We start from the raw sequence: 19500 nt of genomic DNA on the forward strand, positions 1-19500 counted from the left end.
CACTCAAAGGTAGGTGTCACCACACACCAAACACCTTACTGTCACTCAAAGGTAGGTGTCACCACACACCAAACACCTTACTGTCACTCAAAGGTAGGTGTCACCACACACCACTCACCTTACTGTCACTCAAAGGTAGGTGTCACCACACACCTTACTGTCACTCAAAGGTTGGTGTCACCACACACCGCTCACCTTACTGTCACTCAAAGGTAGGTGTCACCACACACCTTACTGTCACTCAAAGGTTGGTGTCACCACACACCGCTCACCTTACTGTCACTCAAAGGTAGGTATCACCACACACCTTACTGTCACTCAAAGGTAGGTGTCACCACACACCACTCACCTTACTGTCACTCAAAGGTAGGTGTCACCACACACCACTCACCTTACTGTCAATCAAAGGTAGGTGTGACACACCACTCACCTTACTGCCACTCAAAGGTAGGTATCACCACACACACCTTACTGTCACTCAAAGGTAGATGTCACCACACACACCTTACTGTCACTCAAAGGTAGGTGTGACACATCACACACCTTACTGTCACTCAAAGGTAGATGTCACCACACACCGCTCACCTTACTGTCACTCAAAGGTAGGTATCACCACACACACCTTACTGTCACTCAAAGGTAGGTGTCGTCACACACCTTACTGTCACTCAAAGGTAGGTGTCACCACACACCACTCACCTTACTGTCACTCATAGGTAGGTGTCACCACACACCACTCACCTTACTGTCACTCAAAGGTAGGTATCACCACACACACCTTACTGTTACTCAAAGGTAGATGTCACCACACTCACCTTACTGTCACTCAAAGGTAGGTGTCACCACACACCACTCACCTAACTGTCACTCAAAGGTAGGTGTCACCACACACCACTCACCTTACTGTCACTCAAAGGTAGGTGTCACCACACACCACTCACCTTACTGTCACTCAAAGGTAGGTGTCACCACACATTTACTTTACTGTCACTCAAAAGTAGGTGTCACCACTCATCACTAACTATTAAATTTCACTACCTTTCTATCTAACCTCAGGCAACATTTGATTCAATATTTGTATCTGATAATTACAGTAAATAGTGTACAAAAAGACTATATTGTTATATTCAACAATTTTAACTGTCTTTAATTAGTTTACTTTTCGTAGTCAATTGTTACCTTACTCTATGTAAAATTTGTCACCTTAATTTATGAATGTTTTTATTTTAATATTCCCAATCTATTTGTCTTTAATCTCTCAGTAGTCTTTACTACATTTATATATCCCTTATGTTAATTGACACTGATTTATACTTGGTGCAGATGCACTGTTCTCAAATCTTTACATCTTCTGTTGTGGATGATAAGTTGATTGCCACTGATCTCTGTCTGGTACAGATGCACTGATCCTGTGCAACCTGAGCAAGAGGTATGGCAGTTTTGTAGCACTGAACAACATCTGCATGGGGGTGACAGAGAAGGATTGCCTGGGTCTAGTAGGGTTAAATGGAGCAGGGAAGTCCTGTATTCTGAAGCTGTTGGTGGGGATTGAGGAACCAAGTGAGGGCACAGCTCTGCTGCATGAGCTCAATATCCTGGACAGCATGCGTTATGTAAGCTCCTTGTTGTTTGACACTCTGTAAGCTCCTTGTTGTTTGACACACTGTTCTTTTGTTTGACGTTCTGTAAGCTTCTTTTGTTTGACACACTCTTCTTTTGTTTGACGTTCTGTAAGGTTCTTTTGTTTGACACACTGTTCTTTTGTTTGACATTCTGTAAGGTTCTTTTGTTTGACACACTGTTCTTTTGTTTGACATTCTGTAAGGTTCTTTTGTTTGACACACTGTTCTTTTGTTTGACATTCTGTAAGGTTCTTTTATTTGACACACTGCTCTTTTGTTTGACATTCAGTAAGGTTCTTTTGACACACTGTTCTTTTGTTTGACATTCTGTAAGGTTCTTTTGTTTGACACACTGTTCTTTTGTTTGACATTCTGTAAGGTTCTTTTGTTTGACACACTGTTCTTTTGTTTGACATTCTGTAAGGTTCTTTTGTTTGACACACTGTTCTTTTGTTTGACATTCTGTAAGGTTCTTTTGTTTGACACACTGTTCTTTTGTTTGACATTCTGTAAGGTTCTTTTGTTTGACACACTGTTCTTTTGTTTGACATCCTGTAAGGTTCTTTTGTTTGACACACTGTTCTTTTGTTTGACATTCTGTAAGGTTCTTTTGTTTGACACACTGTTCTTTTGTTTGACATTCTGTAAGGTTCTTTTATTTGACACACTGTTCTTTTGTTTGACATTCTGTAAGGTTCTTTTGTTTGACACACTGTTCTTTTGTTTGACATTCTGTAAGGTTCTTTTGTTTGACACACTGTTCTTTTGTTTGACATCCTGTAAGGTTCTTTTGTTTGACACACTGTTCTTTTGTTTGACATCCTGTAAGGTTCTTTTGTTTGACACACTGTTCTTTTGTTTGACATTCTGTAAGGTTCTTTTGTTTGACACACTGTTCTTTTGTTTGACATTCTGTAAGGTTCTTTTGTTTGACACACTGTTCTTTTGTTTGACATTCTGTAAGGTTCTTTTGTTTGACACACTGTTCTTTTGTTTGACATTCTGTAAGGTTCTTTTGTTTGACACACTGTTCTTTTGTTTGACATTCTGTAAGGTTTTTATTTTATTGACATTCTGTAAGGTTCTTGTTTTTTGACACACTGTTCTTTAGTTTGATATTCTGTAAGGTTCTTTTTTGACATTCTGTATGGTTCTTTAGTTTGATATTCTGTAAGGTTCTTTTGTTTGAAATTCTGTAAGGTTCTTTTGTTTGAAATTCTGTAAGGTTTTTGTGTTTGAAATTCTGTAAGGTTTTTGTGTTTGAAATTCTGTAAGGTTCATGTTGGGTGATGTGTAGTTCTAGTAGTAATTCTATTTCGTTTGGTGCTTTACATGTTGGGTTTTCAAAACATTTATACCCTCATCAATGGTTTAAATCAATGTGCACAACTGGTTACTTTTTTTAACAAAACTTAACAAATGGGCTGTTTTTTTAAACTTATATGTGGCAGATCACTTTGGATAATTGCAGTTTTGGAGATATCTTCCAAAAGATTGCTGCTGTAAATATGGAGCTTAATATGTAAATAGTTAATTTTGTTGGAGGAAATCCCTTCCAACATTACAATTAAGAACAAAGAAGAAGAGGAACTGCTGACTTGTATAAATGTTTAGATCCACAGTTGCACTGGATACTGCCCCCAGCAAGGTGCCCTGTGCTAACTTGTATAAATGTTAAGATCCACAGTTGCACTGGATACTGCCCCCAGCAAGGTGCACTGTGCTAGCTTGTATAAATGTTTAGATCCACAGTTGCACTGGATACTGCCCCAGCAAGGTGCACTGTGCTAACTTGTATAAATGTTTAGATCCACAGTTGCACTGGATACTGTCCCCATCAAGGTGCACTGTGCTAACTTGTATAAATGTTTAGATCCACAGCTGCACTGGATACTGCCCCCAGCAAGGTGCACTGTGCTATCTTGTATAAATGTTTAGATCCACAGTTGCACTGGATACTGTCCCCAGCAAGGCGCCCTGCTGAAACACATGAATGTCAAACAAACTCTTCTGATGTACGCGAGGCTGAGAGGGATATCCATTAACAGGCTATCCTCTGTCGTCAGATATTTGATTGAAATTCTACTGCTACAGCCGTATGCAAGGGTCAAGGTTGCATACCTGAGGTTAGTAATCTCAAAACAGTTAATTTGTGGGTTAGACCATTTACTGTTTTAGTCAAGTTGACCTACCTGAAAGTCTTCTTCTTAATCCTGTTCCTGCCCAAGACACATGGGGCAGATGAAGTAGAGTTCCTCTGATTCATTGACCTCTGCATATGAAGGCATAGTGTGGTCAGTACTTTGCCCAGACGCCTTTATTTTCCCTAACATAAGTTAGGTACCCATCAGAGCTGGGTGGACTCAGGGACGTTCCACTAATTTGAACCCAGATTCGAACTCCAAGACTCTCGGGTTAGCAGTCTAGCTCTCTACCGCTTGGCCACGCCGTCCCTGAAAGTAGTAATCTTAAAACAGGGTTAGACCTGGTGCTGCCTCAGAAAAAGTCAAGGTGACCTTTCGGAGGTTAGTAGTCTTAAAAAAATCAACAACTGATGAACTACAAATATGATTGTTATGGACATTATTTTAACATACCTCATATAAAGCGGGAGTAACCTACCCTAAACTGTCATCTATATTATTATAAAACAGAAATTTTTGGAATAGCATTTCCAGTGGATGAAACCTTGTGTATACATAATCACTCTCTGCATGGGCTAGGTAGAACAAAAGTTCTTTTTTAAGAAAACGCCTAGACAAAAAATTCTTAGATTATTCTGCTTTATGATAAACAATTAGCTCATATATCTCAAACGTTGACTAATGCCTATGCATTCAATCTTATGTATGAAATTTTGGCCACCCCGCTGAAACTTTAGGCTACTCAAGCTGTTAGTGTGTTTTTTTGTGTGTGTTTTGGTTAGTTGTGGTTTGGGTGGGCAATGCTGGGTATATGCTGATTACTAAACACACATGTCATGGTCCTTTACAGTTAGGTTTTTCACAGAGGCCAGTGCAGGGCCTGGCCGGGACGGCTAGTTATAGTATATAAGTAATTCTGTTTATCTTTTAAGCATTACTACTCAGATCATCATAATACCGCGTTTACACTTGCGACATGTATACTATACATTTCTAGAAAAAAAAACTTCGCTATAGAGCCTAAGTTAATAGGGGAGCCTACTCACTTATTGCGAAGTTTTTTTTTCTAACCATGTAAAGTATACATGTCGCAAGTGTAAACGCGGTGTAAGACTTAAGGAAGTTGTTGTATTACTATGCCCACCTGTAAATGTTTCTATCATGAAAAAGTTTTTAAAATATCAGAGGGGAGGGGGCGGCTATCTTAGCATATGGTGTCTGCTGATAAGGCCTCCTGCCCTGGGGATCAGGGGCAGGCCTACTTCTGCTGTATGATCTGGAGCACCTTGGATTCTCTCTTGTCAACTACTCTCATTTTAAAGAGCGCCCTACACCAGGAATAAAGAGGCCATTATAATTGAAGACTAAACTACCATGGCTGGAATCTGAGGCTTCTGCAGTATCATAAATGGTGGCACCTTCCAGCGCACGGCTGAGGGGGATTAATGTATACTTAAGGTTTCTTCCAGCACACCCTGATGTGTTAAGTGTGGACAAACTTTCGTCTCAGTAAAATTAACATTCAAGATATGTAGCACCACCATTATTACTAATTTACTCAAAATTATAAATTTGATATCTAGAAATAGATGATACTCTAACTGCTATTTTATCAGCACCTTATACAGAAGTGTGGTTTAATGCCAGTATCAGTAAATCACTTGATAAATTTCAGCAAATGCATTAATTTGTGTAGTTGAACACACATATCAAATTAAATTCCTTTCTTCTTAGATCGCAGCAACCCAACTTAAAGTCACAGTTCAGTATGTTTGATATGTTTAGACTCATGCTAAACGATATGTTGAAAAAGTGAATTAACATTGAAAATCCCTTTGGACTAGTTACAACCTCTTTTTAAAAAAATTTTTTCATAAAATCAAGGGAGGCAACCTAAAAGTATGTTCCCTAAATTCGTGAACAAACGAGATTTGATCATTACATACTAGAAATGTGTGGCTCATTGCATATTACTTCATTGAACTTGAGTATTAATAACTATTTATATGTGTATGTCATTTTTATGTTTCTTAGTTGTTAGGATTATTAGCTAAGTTAAATTTTAATATAAAAGAAAACGTTAGGAATACTGAACAGCAAATTTATAGGTTTAAAAATTGTGTCTTAATTGAAATTATTCATTTATGATACTGTCTTCTGGTGGAATATTCTATATTTACTACATAAAAAAAAATTTAAAAATGACACAAATCACTGAACCCTCACAACCCTTTCTCCCCCCCCAATTCAATATTATCTCCCTTGATCCACCTCTATATTGATCTCTATTTTGATCACATTCTATTGAAATTGTTGTTAAGTCAATTAGTCTACTTTACCACATAGCTTCTACCCTCCTCTACATAGCTTTCTCCCCCCCCCCCCCCCCCCCTCCTCCACAAGAAAAAAAAGTCTGAAAAAAAACAGATTTTGTGGTGATGGTCTCTCTGCAGACCTCCGACAGTGAGTTCCAGAACGGAGCTTACCTGTTTTAAGTTTAACTTTCTTTGGTTATAATAATTGTAAAATGTCTAAATTGTGTTATTATGTAGGTAGCGATTTTTTGTTTTTGAAAAAAAAGTTTATACATGTTATAGATTCCAGCCTACAATTGTTATATATGAATCCTTTAGGAGAAGGTAAAAAATATGAAAAAGACACTTCATTAATTAAATAATTAATTTGCCACTTAGTGCAACAAATGCGTCTAAAATCGTCTATCTCATAATAATAAGCATTGCAATCTACAATGGCTACTGATGTATTTGTTTTTTTAACCAAACTATTTTGTTTAGAACTTCTGCTCTATATAATTTTTACAATAGAAAATAATTACTTAAAGTTGTATTTATAAGTAAGGGGTCTACTTAAGTTGCAGGTTTTTTAATGAATTTAAAGTTAAGCAACAAATTATCTCCCATTTGGATATCTAAATACCAAAATTTCATTCAAGGGAAATAACTTTCACAAGAATAGCTAAATTAATCAAGTTTAACTACGGCTATTTGAAAAGCACAATAAAACGCTTTAAATTTCATTACGTAATAATTATAACTAATATTTTATATTAGCTATGTAACTTTGTCAAAACAATATATTTTACGAATCGACTACTTAACTGTAGGTTTTGTTTGAAAGTCTAAACATGGTAGATTTATTACAATATACTTATAGTCAACTTTGATAACATGCTTTCAATTTTTTGTTGATTTTGATATTGTTTTACATACTTAATTTTGGATCCCCAAAATAAAGGGACATCTTTAAAAAAAATTATATTATAATAGGGGTGAGTAACTATTGCTATAATACTTTTTTAAATATATAAGGATTATATATTGAAAAAATAAAGTTAGTTATACTTTCCAGCCTAGTTCACCTTATAGGTAGCACCGACCATGCCCCTTTCTCTCTCATTCAAAGTTTGTTTACCCCATGACCCTCCCTTCATTTGGCTTCACTGTTTTTCACTAGCACTTAGTTATTATTTGGTTACATATTGTAAAAACAAACAGCACTTTGACTTTGATATTAATGATATATGAACAGTTGTAAAATCTTATGGTTTTGTTTAATGTTTGAAATTTATGCAAATGATGTTAATGTATTTTTTTTATTTTGAAAATAAAAGAATTAAAAAAATTGAATATAGATTTAGATTCTAGTAAACAAATATATCTTCTACGGACACATTCAACTCATGGTATGTCTTTGACGCCCCTTATTTGACAAACCTCTTATGATCAGTGCTGTCTTAGGCTCCCACATTGTCTCTTTCCATAGCTTTGTGTTAGGTAATTTGTCCAGCCTCCACAATCCCAGGATCTGTGGAAAACAGTTGTTATAAAGGTCTCTATTCTGTTTGTGCTGGTCTTGAAGACTCAATACTTCAGATCCATTCAACAAGACTGCCTTCACATTTGAGGTTAATAACTTAATTTTTGTTGTGGTAAAGTTGAGAGCGGTTGTCTGTTCAGAACGCACCATGTTAAAGACATACAAGGTTTTCTTAATTCTTGCATGGATGTCCATCTCTGTGTCTCCTGATTGGCTGATCTTGCTGCCAAGGTAAACAAATTTTTGCACATCATTCATGTGTCCTCCCTCTGTTATTACTTGGACATCTTAATTACTGTTGGTTGTCATGTCATTACAACAAAAACTGCTAAGCCCCTAACCTGTTATATATAGCTTGAACTCCTTGGTAGGGAGAAAATTGGACAGTATTTCCCATTCCATCTGCCTCATTTGATATGGTTATTGGGAACCCCTGGTTGGGCTACTGCACGGTTGCAGACCCTGGATTGGTTTGGTCATTGAAAGTAGCGGCCCACCAAATCTCTTGTGCAGGGTGCTCTTTAAAATGAATGTAAGCACCATACAGGTTATAAGGCAGCCAGGGCAGTTCAAGTCACTGGACTGAGAGGGTTCCAGAGTTGTATCCTGGTGTTGTTTAACTCTTGAATCAAGTAGCACCCTGACCCCATTCAACATACCCTTTGTCTTAAATTTAGCTGCTGGTAACCAAATTTTATAGAATTCAACACATTTAATATAAATGTATTCATATAAAGCCTATTATAATTAGGTTTAATCCACTTTTATGAAAAATTTGAAGCAAAATATGAATTTGAGGAACAATCAAAACTATATTTAATATTACTTAGATGAGTAATTTTTAAAATTGTATTGCTCTTTGTAATCACACATACACCCCCCACCCACCCCTTCCACACCCACATGAACTTTAATGTATACACTATATCCAATGTACACTTGAACCTGTAAATTGCATCAACTTGTTTTACTTAACCAGCCAAGGACTGAGACAGAGGCTAAACATCGGCATAGCTCTGATTGGTGACCCAGTCCTGATACTGTTGGATGAACCACTGTGTGGCATAGACCTCAACACTAGAATTAGGCTATGGAGCGTCCTGACCAAATTTAGAAATTTAAATCATACTGTCATACTGGTGACTAACAAGTAAGAACTATTTGTTTCATTTCTTATTTATTCAGTTTTTTTTTAATATTGCTCCCTGGTGTTAAAAAAAAACCAACCTCAATTGAATTATCAATACTTGCATTTAATAAGAAATTTTACAAATTAGTTTCCCTGTCATTATCAATTACTGTTCACTGTAGGCCTATCTATATACATAAAATGTTGTTTTTTAATTTATAAATCACATGTATCTGAATCTGGAATATTTTTTTAAGTTTCTGATTAGCATGACTCCTAGTTAAGTCCTGGGGTCGGCGTGGTCGAGTCGGTAAAGCTCATGGTTGCTAATCCGAAAAGTCTCGAGTCTGAACCCTGGTTAGCTGAGGCAGCCACTTTTGTAGGAGAGACAACTCCAAATCAAACAACTGCTGCCTTGTAGTTTGTTCTTGATTGGACAAAGGCTATGGAAGCAAATCCAAAAAGATAAGCAGGCTGAAATTGGAGTCTCAATGGTGCATAACCAGTTGACACTTATCCTTCATTGTGATGGAGGCGTGGTTGAGTTGGCTAAAGCTCATGGTTGATAAATTCGAAAAAGTCTTGAGTTTGAACCCTCTGGCAGATAAGGCTCGATCCCTTCCAACACTTATAATTAAGAACGAAGAAGAAGAAGAGTCCTGCAGCAGAAAATATTATTTACCACTTTTATAAAAATATTTCCCATGACATTTACAGTTTGATAACTTTTTTTCAGTTTGGAAGAATGTGAAGCATTGAGTACCCGCACTGCCATGATGTTCAATGGCAACTTTGTCTGTTTGGGGAGCCCCAGGCATTTGAAATCTAAATACAGACTGGGATTTACCCTTATCATTCACCAGAAAATACAAAACAATGGCAGCCCTGTCCCCAGTAGTCCGTTGATAGAGTACATACTCAATTTATTTCCTGATGCCAAGGTGGGAGAGTTTTTGTTTTAGTTTGCTATAGTAGTAGAAGGATTAATTGCCTTATTTCCCAGCATATAGGATGACTTAATCAAGGAAAATCTCTAGTTGGGGGTTGTCTTGTAGGCAGGGTGACATATTTACAGTTCTATAGGCCTATATCTTAAACTGTACACTTAAACTTTACAATTTAACTGGAAAAGTTAAGGAGGTCGTCTTTTGCACTTGGTCACCTAACAGGTGAGAATACAGGTTTTACCTGTAGTTTAATGTATTGTGTGAAGCAACACAACTTTATTGCTGGGTGTGAAAGTTAAATAAATTTTCAACAAGTTGGATGTGATGTTGGCCTAAAATTTATTTTTTTCTCATGAAATAAACCACTCATTCATTTCTCTGAACATTATAGGCCTGAGTAGCTTAAATTTCATGTGAACTACTCTAACAGAGAAAATAGAAAAGCTGGGTGTATTGCAAAGACATTGTAAATTAAAAATCACTCCCCCAAAGACAATAATTTCTAGAGGACTCTGTAATTTATAAAGAACCTCTCCAAGATGGTGATTGATTTTGAATCTGTACGTACATCTAGATTATTATTATTTTAACTCGCCAAAACAATTTTAATTTTACTGCCTCTTGACACCTGTTGCTAAAGCAAACAGATTAAGTTGGTTCAATTTTCTCACAATGGCAAAAAACAAAATATCTGGCCAAAAACAAAGGATTCTTAATTTACTTTTGGTTCCACTATACAGTCAAGCCCTTCACTTAGGGTACGGAATCTTAGACATGGGGGTGTTTGTAATTGAAAAAAATGTTGACAGCTTTGAGTGGGACCTTGAAGTATGTCTCTAATCATTTGATTTTTACATGTGCTGTCCTTCCCACGGCTACTGGACATTACCCCCCCCCCCTCCCGGACATTTACCCCGTATTTACCCCCTGTCAATTACCCCCCCCCCCCCCTCCAAGTTAGAATCCTAACTCTAACTAGAATTCTACACCTATATATTACCTTAATCCTTACCCCCAGAAAAAGACCAAAACCTAAGCATCCACCTCAGCCTAAAACTTAACACAAAACCAAAACCAATGCTAGACATTGGTTTAAGCATAACCCTAACACTGACATTAACCCTTACCCTAGCCATAGCTATAGCCCGTAACCTAAACCTAGCCCTAACCCTGTCCGGGAGGGGGTGGGGGTAATGTCCTACTGGGTGGGGGGTGGGGGTAATGTCCTACTGGGTGGGGGGGGGGGTAATGCCCTGTTCCCCCTCCCCACAGACACCCACAAAGCCCAAGTAATATCCTACTGGGTGTGGGGGGGGGGGGGTAATGCCCTGTTCCCCCTCCCCACAGACACCCACAAAGCCCAAGTAATATCCTACTGGGTGTGGGGGGGGGGGGTAATGCCCTGTTCCCCCTCCCCACAGACACCCACAAAGCCCAAGTTTTATCTTCGTGTACAGGTGACAGATGACCACCTGGGCTGTGTCCTGTTTGAGGTGGCCAACATAAAGATGAAGCTCCCAGACCTGATCTCCGTGCTGGACAACGCCAAGACAACCCTCAGCGTCACCCACTACTCCATCCAGCCAACAACATTAGAGCAAGTGTTTCTGGCCTTCGCCGCCCTACAGTCCCCCAATGAACAGAAACAAGTCAACATTGGGGGCAAGCTGCTGTTTCAGCTGTCCAGTACAGGAATGCTGCGTAGGGCATCGACCTGCTCAGTGGCCCGGCCCAGAACTTCTGTAATTTGGGAGTCACCAAGTCTGGACATCCTGGCTACAAGATCAGTGGCTGATACAGATGGCACAGAAAGTGAAGTTTGAGGACAGACCTTTGACACAGAGAGTGAAGTTTGAGGACAGACCTTTGACACAGAAAGTGAAGTTTGAGGACAGACCTTAGAAAGTGAAGTTTGAGGACAGACCTTGGAAAGTGAAGTTTGAGGACAGACCTTGGGCACAGAAAGTGAAGTTTGAGGACAGACCTTTGACACAGAAAGTGAAGTTTGAGGACAGACCTTCAGCACAGAAAGTGAAGTTTGAGGACAGACCTTGGGCACAGAAAGTGATATTTGAGGACAGACCTTGGAAAGTGAAGTTTGAGGACAGACCTTTGACACAGAAAGTGAAGTTTGAGGACAGACCTTAGAAAGTGAAGTTTGAGGACAGACCTTGGAAAGTGAAGTTTGAGGACAGACCTTGGGCACAGAAAGTGAAGTTTGAGGACAGACCTTAGAAAGTGAAGTTTGAGGACAGACCTTGGAAAGTGAAGTTTGAGGACAGACCTTGGGCACAGAAAGTGAAGTTTGAGGACAGACCTTTGACACAGAAAGTGAAGTTTGAGGACAGACCTTAGAAAGCGAAGTTTGAGGACAGACCTTGGAAAGTGAAGTTTGAGGACAGACCTTAGAAAGTGAAGTTTGAGGACAGACCTTGGAACGTGAAGTTTGAGGACAGACCTTAGAAGGTGAAGTTTGAGGACAGACCTTTGACACAGAAAGTGAAGTTTGAGGACAGAGCTTGGACACAGAGGCAACAAGAAGTAAAGTTTGAAGACAGACTTCTATTTTTATTTACAATACTGCCTGGCAACAGACCTAAAAGCTCATATCTGAAGCTAAAGCTATTTTTTGTAAGCTTGTAGTGTTTTATTTAACCTGTTTATAAAATTAAATCCCTTTCAACTTTGAATATGTTTTCTATAGTTTCTGTTATGTAATATACTCAGTAAAGAACTTATAGTTTTTTTTTTCCTTGTGCTAATGTCAGCTTTTTAAACTAAAAGTATTAAAATAACCTTAGTTTTTAAGATTGTATTAATGGAACAGTTAGATTCTATCTTTTTTTCCCAATATTAAGTTATATTTTAAATTTTAGCTTTATGTAAGTGTAACAATAATTTATAGTAGTTTATTTTAAGGAGTAAAATTTGACACCATTGATAGCATGTTGTAGTACCTGGCCTACATTGAGTAACTCACTTTCAATATTTTTAAAACTAGAATTAAAGTTTGTTGGTCACACCTAACCTACATATAGTGGCATAAATATGTATGTATATAGGCCTAGATATTTTAATTTATATATATATGTATATGTGTGTATATGTACATATATGTATGTGTGTATATAAATGTCACAATGTAGTATCAGTTGAATATATCTACGTTCTATAAGCTTCCAATCAATGTACAAATGCGTTTATGATTTTACAGTTTGTTGGTTGCACACATACATTTTTTTAATACTTCTAATCTCTCTCAATTATATGCATATATTAACTGCATATGTTAAACAACCCCAGCGTAAACGTTTTTCTAAAATACGCACGTCCTAAACTTTCTGCAGTTAATATTTTTTGTACTGCTGATTGAGGGGGTAATCCGTCCTACTCATTGGCGTAAAGCCAGCCAGACTTTGTTTTGTTTTGAACAATTTTTTTTTTGTTGTAAATTCAAATTATATGTTTAACTTTAATTCTAAAATAAATAAAAATCCTGAGCAGTTGTTTCTTATTTATAGTTGGTCCTTTTCTGTATTGTTTAATTATGATAGTTCATCCTATATTTTATTTCCATATGGCAGATTTTGAGCTCTACAACTCTGGGAGTATTGTAGTCAGCACTATTCAGTCAAATATAAGTATTGTAGAATCCTGCACTTCTACAATAGTAGTCAGGTACCCATCAAAGCTGGGTAAGCTTGAGACAGGTAACCATCTAAGCTGGGTGGGCTTGAGTCAGGTACCCATCAGTACTTGGATTATAGAGGAACTTATCAGAGCTTGGTGTCTTAAAGAGGTACCCATATAAGCTGGGGGAATGGAGTCAAGTACTTCTCAATGCTCTGGTTTCAGATGACCATATCAGTCATTTTTGAGAAAGAAATAGATTTTAATTTTTTTTTAAATCTCCATTTTTAGTGGGTTGTTTGCTGAGTTGTCTCGTCTTGCTTTTTGTGACGCTAGGAAGGGGGAGGTAAAAATCTTCAAATTAGCGTAACATCATTTGTGGATGATTTCCCCCCCCCCCCCCCCCCCCAATCAATAAGCAGCGACATCACCTGTAAAATCTATTGGCAGGGATCTAAGCTTGAGTGACACCTAAGTGTTGATGCTTTCTCGTTTTTTTTTCTTCTAAAGGACTAACTAGTTTTATTTGTTTATTTATTTCTGTTATCAAAATTTATATCGTGTTTTTATTTATATATTTTAACCCCCCCCCCCTTTTCCATAATTCAATGACGCAAGTGGATTTTATTTAAAAGAAAAATATCTTAGCCATCTGGAAATTTAAGCAATGTGTAATTACTATAGCCCCCCCCCCCCCCCCCCACCCCCACTCTTGCAATAGGCTACGTAACTAATCCCTTAAACATTACCATTGTTTCCTTTCCCACAGAACATTTATAATGGCTTGAAAAAAATAACCATGTGTTCTTCACACCTCACCAACCCCCAGGAAAACACGGTTTAGTTTAAGCACCAGTTCAAAGTAGGCGGACTACTTAGCTGTTGAAAGCTTGCGATTTCTTCTGGGGAGAGTAATTTCAACCGTTTATAATCGTTGTACACGGCAATGCACAAATCCGAAAATCACTTTAATATGGCGATTAGAATAATGTATTACGATTAACAATGTACACGGCTGAGAGGAACGAAACTAATCGATCACATTTGCAGCTGTATAACTGGAGAAACATTTTTGCTCGACCATAGAACGGTCACCCAAGCTTTATTCTGATAGCTATACTGTACTTGCGTAATTTTGGTAAAGAAACAAAATGATGAGGTCTTGCATTGCAACCCTAGCTTTTTGCTTCATAATAAGCAGCACCAGTTATAATCCTGATGCTTTTCCTGCACCCGAGGTAGGTAGCCTATATCAATTATATATATAAGTATATATATTATATACCTTTATTTTTCTTGGATTTTGATACAATGAAAAATCGACAATAAGTAAAAGGATATGCAATCGTGAAAACATCAGGGATACTGCCATTAGGGATATTTGACGCTAGGAATTTCGACATTAAGGATATTCTCTACTCAGGGCGTGTTTTACGAAAAGGAAGAACCGAAATCTGAGTACTCTGGATTTTTTTTACACGGATCTCGATTGCTTTTGTTTTTTTTTCTTGAATAATTTCTCTTTTTACACTATGTGCACCCGCAGTTGATTGACGAAGAGTCACAAGCATCTTCTGACGAGAGTGGAGTGGACAATCAAGTAATATTTGAAGCATTGCATATATATATATATATATATATATATATATATATATATATATATATATATATATATATATATATATATATGAGTGTGTGTAGGCAATTTACACTCCAGCACCCAACTTAATTATATAATAGGTCAATGTTGGTAAATAGTGATGTCAATATTTCTCAGTTTTGTTGTCAAGATCTGTAAAAAAAAATAGGTTACCTAACATTATTTCTATAAATTGTTAGACAAATATAGACTACAATATGTATCAAATCTCTTTACTTTGTTATTTGACAAATCAAAACATATACGTGTAATAAAAGCTATCGAAAATATTGAACACAACAATTGAAAATAAATACAATTGATAATAGCCTACATAATTTAAAACATTGATACCCAAATATTTTTACTTGTATTTGGCTTTTGTGAAAGTTTTTTTTTTAAATTTAGATGGACAACATAGGAGTAAATAGGTTTATTTTTAGTAAGGGGGAAAACGTGAAAAAAAAAGGCCAAATTTTTAGAGTTGTTAATTTTTTCTGTATCATAAAAGCCTATTTCAAGTACATCACTGTCTATATAATAAATGGTAGGCTTACTAACTGGGCTTTTATTTTAATACACACACTTTAGACACAGCGAAAATCATTTTTCTTCACCATATGTGGAACTCGAATAAAATATTTAGTTTGATGAATAACTTTCCGTAGTTTGAGTTATATTTGGGATAATTTTTTAAAATGTCATTGAAAATAACCATCACTATTTCTATAAGATGTGAAAACGATAGACAAAAATTAACCCATTTTTAAAACACCCTCACAAATACACTAACATAAACACACATATAGACCTATATAATATGCACATAGATAGAGAGAGACAGATAGCTAATGAAAATAGTGGTATTAAAATATCGGAATTTAAATTTTAGTATACTTGTAAATCGGCCTCCAATGTTAAAAATGTAAACTATCATGGTAAAATAGCATATACAGTTTTATTATCACTCTTAACGAGCATTTAATTTAAAACTTTTTTTCAAGGCGCCACAAGTTCTGGGAGACCCTTCTAACGCATTTGGACATGAGAGTGGTGATAAGGACAAACCAGTAATAAAATTATCTTTAGTTTACAAGAGGATGGGTGGATGGTCTGATAAATGGACAGATAAATATAGAAATCGACGAATGAAATTGAAAAAATTCGGAATGTTTAATTTAGCTTTAGTAATTGCTTTTGTTCTTATTTTACCACCAAAGACAAACAGGCGGAATAACTCTAACCTTGACATTTCAGCTGATCGTCAGTGATCCACTTGAAGACGACATTGTCGAGGCTCCTGCTGTAATTAAGGGCGGGGAAACGAGCAGTGAAAATTTTGTAGGCCCAAATTCAAACTTTATACATTTTTGCTAAAACTGGTCATATTCACATTTTCTCTTACACATTTTCTGGGGGAAAAAATTATCTCCAAAATTTACAAATTTTAATTTCAGCAACACATTTTCTTTAAAAAAAAACACCTATATTTTCTCCAAATCTGGACACATTTAAATTTTCTATTACACATTTTCTGAGGGGAAAAACATTTTCCCCAAATCTGGGTAATTTCTAATTCATCTTATACTACTTTTTCTAAAAAAAAGACATCTTCGCCAAATCTTGACCAATTCTAATTTTATCATAGATTTGTTCTGAAAAAATACCGGGGTTTTCTCCAAATCTGGACCAATTAAAATTTCATCTTACACATTTTCTTAAAAAAAAAAACGACTTTTTTTTCTCCAAATCTGGACAAATACATAGTCAATCTTATCCTTTTTCTGAAAAAAATCAAAATCACGCGAAAGTTGTACATTTTGTTTGTTAGGATAGTTCAGCATCAATTCTCTTTTATGTAAGAATTGGCTTAATTTTAATAAAAAGTAGTAACGTTCCATTTCAAACCTGACAGTCTATGGGGCAAGTGAAGTAGAATTCACTTGTTTCTGTGACCTAACGTGAGCTAGGTAACCATTAGTGCTTGGTGGACTCAGGGACGGTCTACTGACTTGAACCCGTATTCGAACTCGAGACTTGTGGAAGAATTGGCTTACTTGGGTAAAACTTGAGACAATCAAACACCACAAAACGCCATGTCAAAACATGTCTTCCCTTCATACTTATACTTACTCATTTTCTTTTGCAATTAGTGAACAAATAATTTCAGCTAACTGGTAACTTACTGTAATTAAATTTCAATTAAAGTTATTATAAATTCACCTTTAAAAACGAATCACGATTTTTTACAGGTACCACAGGTAATAAGCGATCCAGTAGGGAGTGGAGACGATGTTGCTAGAGAGGATCCAGCTGTAAGGCTTATACTTACTGAAAATTACAACAACAAAAAATAATGACGAGTAGATTTTATATGTAGGAATTTAAAATGCACAAAATATTGGTGGGGAATCAGTAGCAAGTCTCCAAATCCACCCAGCTCTGACAGGTACCTGACTCACGTTAGGGAAAGTAAAGTCGGCTGCGCATAGTGCTGACCATATTATGCTTAGGTTTCAGAAACAGGTGAACTCTACTTCACTTGCCCAGTGGACCATTAGGCTCCAAAATGAAACTTTACTACTTTATACAAGCCCCCGAACAGGTAGACATACAAAGAAATAATAAAGCGATTTTGTTAATTAAATTTAACAAAATGATGAGCAGGCTAATTATTAAAAATTAATTAAAATTCTAATTAATTTCAGCTCATCTCAGAAGAGCCATCTAGCGGCGAGGCGCCTGTAAGTTGTTTTACGCGTGTAAACTGTTGTAGACGAAATGGAACTTTGTGGAAAGCGTTACTTTACTTATACCAACCTGGGTTTCTTTCAGACATTTTTCTCTTGGTTGATTTAGGGGGAGGGTCGGAATGACAGGGGTAATGCCTAACCTCTACCTAAAGATGATGCCTGAAAGAAAACAGATGCCATCCAGAGTTTCTTCGAAAAAATTCTACCGTCCCCCCGAACGAAATGAAATTTATATAGAAAATATATACTTTTAACAGTGTCCGCCCCCCCCCCCCCGGAGAAAAAAGTCTGGAAGAAACACTGATGCCATCGTTAGTTACTTAAGTCTTAAATTATTCAGAAAAAAATTCAGGCCAACTTTAGTCATTGTTTCTAGGAGAGTTCATTCTAGCCGTTCATAGTGTAAGTAAAGTAGAGTTTATCTGTTTCTTTAACGGCGGTATCAGAATAAAACACGATAAGCACTCCGGACAGCAGCCCCCCCCCCCCCCCCACCCATTTTCTACATACCCATTCTAGCTCAGGGCGTATAATTATGGCCTAGGCAGTTTTCAAGCTATTTTTTATGATAAATTTTACATACAATCACGCGTAATAGATTTTAAAATTAATTCCAAAATCGTAATAAATGGAAATCAATTGTCTTCTTGCAGGAACCAGTAGGGGTAGGTGACCCGGTTTTTGTAGTAGAAGAAGGAAGTGGTGACGTAAATGGAGAAAACCCCACAGGAGACGGCAATGATGTTCCTTTTGAGGTCGTCGAGAGTGGGGATGATTCAAATGAAAGTTCGAAAGGGGAAAGCAGCGATGAGGATTATGTAAGTCTACAATGGGGGTGGGTCGTGGTTGGTTGGTTGGATAATGGATGGATGGATGGGTGCGGACGTGGTTGGTTGGTTGGTTGGACGGACGGACTTATGGATGGGTGGATGGATGGATGGACGAATTGATGGATACTTGGATGGATAGACGGACGGATGGTTGGATGGATAAATGGATGGATGAATACATGAATCTTTGGATGGATGAGTTATTAAATTGACATGTAGATGAACGACCAAAAAGACAGTCATATAAACGGTTGACTTTATCCATAGATGGATATATGAATGGACAACTAGTATCACTTGCATGGTTGGATATTGAAAATTAACATATTTATCCATCTATATAATTTGGATATTTTAAATCACTTTACGATTTATTTAATGAAGTGTGTAATTACTAATTGAAACCTTGTTTCCTGAAGGTTCCGGAGATCGCAGTAGATCCACCTTTTTCAGTAGGCGGAGGAAGCGGTGATTATGATGCAGAGATCCCGGTAAAATATTATGCATGTTCGCCCCTATTTCATCGTCATTTTTTGTAATGCATACACCCACATTTGTATCCTTACGCTTACATTTAGATGTAGACACGCGCACGCACGCACACACACACCACAAACTAACAAACACACACACACAAACACAATTAAGTACTTCCACGAACAACCCCAGCCAACCACACCCGACCCATAATTTTCTTCTCTAATGTCAAGGTCATCTTTGAAGTCCCAGTACAGAGTCCTGGGAAGGAAATTCCCGATCCTGTGGAACAAAAATAGCATCGCGTTCACAGGTGTGGAGAATTCACTCTACAAATTGACTATGAAATAAAAGTGTAGTGGTTCAAACTGGGTTGCTTTTTTATGTTACCTCTGTTAGTGAATTTATTTTTACGTTGTTTACCAGTAACATGTCTGTACATTGGTTATAAATTCTACAAAGATAAATCACCCTTTCAGAGAATACTTAGAA

At 37.0% G+C, this 19500-nt stretch overlaps 2 protein-coding genes across 3 annotated transcripts in view; both read left to right on the plus strand.

Moving 5' to 3' along the window:
• The window catches only part of LOC131958539 (phospholipid-transporting ATPase ABCA3), a 35383-nt gene extending 23733 nt beyond the window's left edge, over positions 1 to 11650 (plus strand). Inside the window, exons 24-29 of the mRNA XM_059323625.1 lie at positions 1399 to 1613; positions 3496 to 3529; positions 3595 to 3748; positions 8583 to 8753; positions 9469 to 9673; positions 11137 to 11650. Coding sequence (XP_059179608.1) covers positions 1399 to 1613; positions 3496 to 3529; positions 3595 to 3748; positions 8583 to 8753; positions 9469 to 9673; positions 11137 to 11502 — 1145 coding nt within the window. The 3' untranslated portion in view covers positions 11503 to 11650. The remainder of the gene's footprint in view (positions 1 to 1398; positions 1614 to 3495; positions 3530 to 3594; positions 3749 to 8582; positions 8754 to 9468; positions 9674 to 11136) is intronic.
• Positions 11651 to 14452: 2802 nt separating this feature from the next.
• Positions 14453 to 19372, plus strand: LOC131958554 (uncharacterized). 2 transcript variants are annotated; one of them, XM_059323640.1, is made up of 9 exons: positions 14453 to 14547; positions 14856 to 14909; positions 15953 to 16018; positions 16206 to 16289; positions 17201 to 17263; positions 17657 to 17692; positions 18355 to 18519; positions 18951 to 19022; positions 19242 to 19372. In XM_059323640.1, the coding sequence occupies exons 1-9, from the start codon at positions 14461 to 14463 to the stop codon at positions 19305 to 19307; spliced, it is 693 nt and encodes a 230-aa protein (XP_059179623.1). In that variant the 5' UTR covers positions 14453 to 14460; the 3' UTR covers positions 19308 to 19372. The 2 variants fall into 2 exon arrangements, with proteins under 2 accessions (XP_059179623.1, XP_059179624.1); XM_059323641.1 differs by lacking the exon at positions 17657 to 17692.
• Positions 19373 to 19500: the final 128 nt, after the last annotated feature.

This window comes from Physella acuta, unplaced genomic scaffold (assembly GCF_028476545.2).
Source record: "Physella acuta isolate Inbredline_101_S28 unplaced genomic scaffold, ASM2847654v3 ptg001333l, whole genome shotgun sequence".
NCBI classification, from domain to species: domain Eukaryota; kingdom Metazoa; phylum Mollusca; class Gastropoda; family Physidae; genus Physella; species Physella acuta.

Coding starts and splice junctions, on each gene's coding strand:
- LOC131958554 (XM_059323640.1), top strand. CDS start 14,461: ATGATGAGGTCTTGCATTGCAACCCTAGCTTTTTGCTTCATAATAAGC. Junction 14,548..14,855: donor ATGCTTTTCCTGCACCCGAG/GTAGGTAGCCTA, acceptor GTGCACCCGCAG/TTGATTGACGAAGAGTCACA. Junction 16,290..17,200: donor AAACGAGCAGTGAAAATTTT/GTAGGCCCAAAT, acceptor GATTTTTTACAG/GTACCACAGGTAATAAGCGA.